General features: G+C 37.8%; 1 protein-coding gene across 1 annotated transcript; it reads right to left on the bottom strand.

Annotated features, from left to right (window-relative positions):
• Positions 1 to 1,325: 1,325 nt before the first annotated feature.
• Positions 1,326 to 2,867, bottom strand: LOC119602740 (amyloid-beta-like protein; the record flags this gene model as incomplete). Its single annotated transcript, XM_037954422.1, is given in 11 exon segments — positions 1,326 to 1,337; positions 1,383 to 1,519; positions 1,522 to 1,567; positions 1,628 to 1,772; positions 1,833 to 1,897; positions 1,899 to 2,060; positions 2,062 to 2,105; positions 2,108 to 2,236; positions 2,239 to 2,449; positions 2,717 to 2,827; positions 2,829 to 2,867. Coding segments are annotated over 11 exon segments (1,101 nt in total), but the record flags the coding sequence as incomplete, so codon positions are not given.
• Positions 2,868 to 4,964: the final 2,097 nt, after the last annotated feature.

Here is a 4,964-nt window from a genome sequence, read left to right as displayed (position 1 = left end):
TATAGTCTAGTCTATAGTCTAGTCTATAGTCTAGTCTATAGTCTAGTCCTATAGTCTAGTCTATAGTCTGTCTATATTCTAGTCTAGTCTATAGTCTAGTCTATAGTCTAGTCTATAGTCTAGTCTATATTCTAGTCTAGTCTATAGTCTAGTATAGTCTAGCCTAGTCTAGTCTAGTCTAGTCTAGTCTAGCCTAGTCTAGTCTAGTCTAGTCTAGTCTAGTCTAGTCTAGTCTAGTCTCTCTCTAGTCTAATCTAGTCTATTGCCTATAGACTATAGTCTAGTCTATAGTCTAGTCTATAGTCTAGTCCTATGTCTAGTCTATAGTCTAGTCGAGTCCTATAGTCTAGTCTAGTCTATAGTCTAGTCTAGTCTATAATAGTCTAGTCTATAGTCCCGTCTAGAGTCTAGTCTAGTCTATAATAGTCTAGTCTATAGTCCCGTCTATAGTCTAGGCTGTAGTCTAGTCTATAGACTGGTTAATAGTCTAGTCTGCTGTTAAGTCTATAGTCTAGTCTATTGTCCTATGTGTAGTCTAGTCTATTGTCCTGTGTGTAGTCTAGGTCGTTTCTATGGTCTAGTATATGGTCTAATCCATAGCCTAGTCTATAGTCTATAGTCTATAATCAAGCTATAGTCTAGTCTATAGCCTAGTCTATTGTCTAGTTTATAGTCTATAGTCTAGTTTATAGTCTATAGTCTAGTTTTCAGTCTAGTCTTCTGTTTAGTCTACAGTCTAGTCTATTGGCCTGTGTATAGTCTAGTCTTTTCTATAGTCTAGTATATGGTCTAATCCGTAGCCTAGTCTATAGTCTATAATCAAGCTTATAGTCTATTGTCTAAGTCTACAGTATTGTCTATAGTCTAGTCTATTGTCCTGCATATAGTCTAGTATAAAGTCTAGTCTAGTATATAGTCTAGTATATAATTTAGTAGTCTAGTCTAGTATATAGTCTAGCCTATAGTCTTGTCTATAGTCTTGTCTATAGTGTAATCTATAGTCTTACCTATAGTTTAGTCTTCAGTCTAGTCTATAGTCTATTCTATTGTCCTGCATGTAGTCTAGTCCGTAGTCGAGTGTATAGTCTAGTCCATATTCTAGTTTAAAGTCTAGTGTATAGTCGAGTCTATAGTCTAGTCTATGGTCTAGTTCATAGTCTAGACAATAGCTTTGTCTATAGTCTAGTCCTTCAGTCTAGTCTATATTCTAGGCTTTGGTCCTGTAGATAGTCTAGTCTGTAGTCTATTATATAGTCTAGTCTACAGTGTAGTCTGTAGTCTTGTATTATAGTCATTGTTATAGTATAAGTAGTGTGAACTGAAATCTAGTTTATGGTCTTGTGTATAAAAAAACATTTTAAATTCGCTTTTATTTCACTCACCTGATCAACTTCAATAAAACCTTGCGCATGTGGCGAACGAGCTGTTCTCCACTTGGCCACAGCAATGCCCACAAATATGGCTGCCATTAAGGCGATGCCGGCAAAGGATAAAGTGAAATAGACATTGCGACCCTCCTATTCGCATGCGCCGGTGAATGAGAGAATTCTCTGCGTAGAGAGAAGCTCTGCAAAAAGAAAGGATATGTTTTAGGTAAATACGGGTATAGAGAGCGTAAGCGAAATACCGATTCGCGATGACCCAAATCATGGGACATGAAGTGTTGGACAGCAGGTTCGGCCTCTTGATGGGCGACGGCGGCGGCTACATCCTCCACAGCACGCTGGACAGCCTCATCATCCACGGTGGGCAGGATGGTTTGGGTTTTGGTGCTGTGAAAAAGAGAAATAGAAATTAATATGATAAACTTGTTTAAAATTTGGATTACTTACCTTAAGGTAGCCTCCAAATATTCCTCAGCTGCCAGATCTTTGTCACTGTGAGCAATTTTTGTGGGAATCTACGATAGACTCATCTTTGCTGGTTTTGGATTCTTCACTGGTAAAGGCTCCTGAATCTTGTTCGGCTTTAACCATATCGTCCACTTTCTTGGCCTCCAAACGCAATTTTTCCTCACGCAATTTCTCACGTTCAGCAGCTCTTTGCTCCTTGCGTTGTTTCTTCGGCCAAACGTAAACGTTCCTTTTCGGCAACCTTGCGTTCAATTCCACACGATATTTATCTAAAATGGCAGCCTCAGCTTCTTCACTCATGCCCAAAGAAGAGCCGGGAATGTCATCTTTACTGCGCAAAGCCAAAATGTAATCATTCATGAGCTGAGAAATCTTATTGGACATTCAGGATAACGTTTAAGCATGGTCATGGACTGATTAACAGCACGATCGATATCAATCAAACGTTCCAAAGTGCGAGGACGTTCTGAGGCGGCAGCCTCCAAACCGCCAGCACCACCGGAATTCAAGAGATGACGATAATGAGCCAAAGCATGAGCACGATCCTTGTGTAAAGCACGCAATAATTTCTGCAAACATTTCTCCACATGATGAGCCTTTAAAAGTAAAATTGTACAAAACATATAATACCGCAACTCAGTAACACATTTTGTTTTTAAGAGAAGAAAGAGGAAACGTAATGTAGGAGAAGGAAAGGAATGTTGAACACACACACACAACATGAAATTCTTGAAAATATATTTCTTACACGAACGAGATGATTATGTGTGAGTTGGGGCGAGAGTTGCTGGGACTGTCAGTCACACAGTCAGTCAGTCTGTCTGTCTGTCGGTCTGTCTGTTCGTACATTTTAAACTACTTACATTTGGTGGTTGCTCTGTTAGGGCCTGTGTGTAGCATGTCATCGCCTCACGTTTACGTTGATTTATGTGTGCCAAAACACGTTGCTGATGCATGGCTGCCAATTGGTGTTTTTTCCGCATTACCTTCCTCTTCGAGTGCCTGAACAGAAGTCTAAAATTACATTCCCATATAAAGATGTATTGTACATTTAAGAGAGAAAGATTATCAGAAAGAAGTTGGCTTTTTTTTTTGGTTTTGTAAATTTTGGCTAAAAATTTGAAAATTTTCTTAAATATTTCTTTTTTTGGGTCATGATTTTTGTTTTGTTGATTTTGGGTGATTTTTTTGCGATAGAAACAAGAAGTTTTGCTGGGAATATGTTTAAGAAACTGTGTATTGGTTCTAACTACTAATGGGTTAGTTATACAAAAATACAATGTTGTTCGAGTTTGAGAAGGTTGGGTGGGATCTGTTTAAAATGTTAAACTACTGAGTGCAAATTCTACTACTAAATGAAATCAACCTTTAAATAAAAGTATTCAATATGTTTTCAAAAAAGGAATTCCTTTTTATCTAAGGAATTCCTTTAGACTACCATCAACATGCAGTTTACGATTAACATGAGTTAATGGTGTGAATTTTTAAACCAAAATGAGGAAAACGAGGGGGGGGGGGAGGTAGTGAAATGACAATGAGTGAGTGGATTGACAAAATCTTATGTTTGGGGGAGTAAGTGAATAAATTTGAATATATTTAAAAGAATACGCACAGTGACAAAGTGGAATGAATAATAATTCCTGTTTAATAGTTTGTAGAGCTCCTACAAGATTTGGGAATTCAAATTTCTGAAAGTCTTTAAAATGAAGCCTTTATAACAGTGCAATATTGAATTTGACTCAGGACAACTGTGTGCTCATTTTTGCTGTTGAATCGATTCAATCTTTGGACTAAATGATCGTATTGCTTAGGAGAATATCGAACTTTGAAAGATGCATAAAGTAGTTCCAAAATTGTTGGCCTAAAGTTGCACTCTAATCTTTGGGAAATTGGGAAAGATGTAGTGAAGGTAATAGGAAGAGAAACTAGATCGTGTACATTTGCGAAATCAGTCGTCATGAATAACCGTTTGATCATTTATTCGAGCAGCAGTATAAGTGATTAACTGCATAAAAGCGAAATTCATTTCATCTTCCTGGAACCGATATACCAGGTTCAAATCATTCGCTGCTTGAAAGCGGAATTCATTTCCTTTTCCTGGAGGCTTTACACCATTCAATTCAAATGATTCGACTTCTCAATAGCCCAATAGTTCCATCAGTTCAGTTTTGGAATAAATTCCGTTAAAACCGAAACATCAGCTTAAACAATGTTGTAGTTTAAAACAGTGGGAGATTCGGAAGAGATGTGGTCTTCCGAATCTCCCACTAGCTTTATCGAAGCTACCAATCTGTCAACCGCAAAAGAGAATGGACTGTTTCTGGTGTTTTGAGTAAGTCGTTTATCGTGGAATAGAGAAGGAGAATAATAGTAAACATTGATGATAATAAAGGTATAGTTTTCCAGAACGGAGCAAGATAAATGTTAGCAGGTTCTCAAGAGCCAACAATGTGTAATCGATCTCTATAAGCTACCAATCCGCAAAAGAGGATGGACTGCTTGTCTTTTGAGTAAGTAGTTTATCGTGGAGAAGGGAATAAAGGTATTGCTTCCCAGAATGCTGCAACACAAATGTTAGCAGCTTCTCAGAGCCTACCTCTTGAGCGTAATGAGATGAAGGAAAAGGAATTCATTACCTTTATTAGTAACAGATGTCTTCGTAATGACAAGAACTCCCATGCTTTGATTACAACTTCTGAAGGTTCATCGGAGACAACGCATTAGTTTGCACGACCATGATGGAGATGAAGCCATCAGAGGCACATTCCCTTCTCTAAATCATGAAAATATTGGACAATGACTTGGTCATCGAATTTGCGGTTAGTTCTTACTAGTTAGGGATCCTCTTAAGGATGCTCATTAAGTTTGATCCACGATTGGCCAGAAAACAGAGTAACTGAAGTTTAAGTTTCTGACAGTGAATAGATCTTTGATAGAAGATCTTGAAACTCAGCGACCCTAAAGTTTTCTCAATTATACAGGTTTTCCCATCCCGAAACTCCACTGTGTCGATTCAATGGTTCAGATGAGACAATCAAAAGATATTTTATATTAAAGCTGGAGGAGTTTTAAACCCTGTTGACAATATTTTGAAATCTTTGGACGATCTTG

Source organism: Lucilia sericata, unplaced genomic scaffold (assembly GCF_015586225.1).
Source record: "Lucilia sericata isolate MDLA Ls3-8-SP2 unplaced genomic scaffold, ASM1558622v1 Contig000251F_arrow, whole genome shotgun sequence".
NCBI classification, from domain to species: Eukaryota; Metazoa; Arthropoda; class Insecta; order Diptera; family Calliphoridae; genus Lucilia; species Lucilia sericata.
The sequence above is the reverse complement of the archived record's forward strand: the minus strand, read 5'-3'. Positions and strand labels throughout refer to the sequence as shown.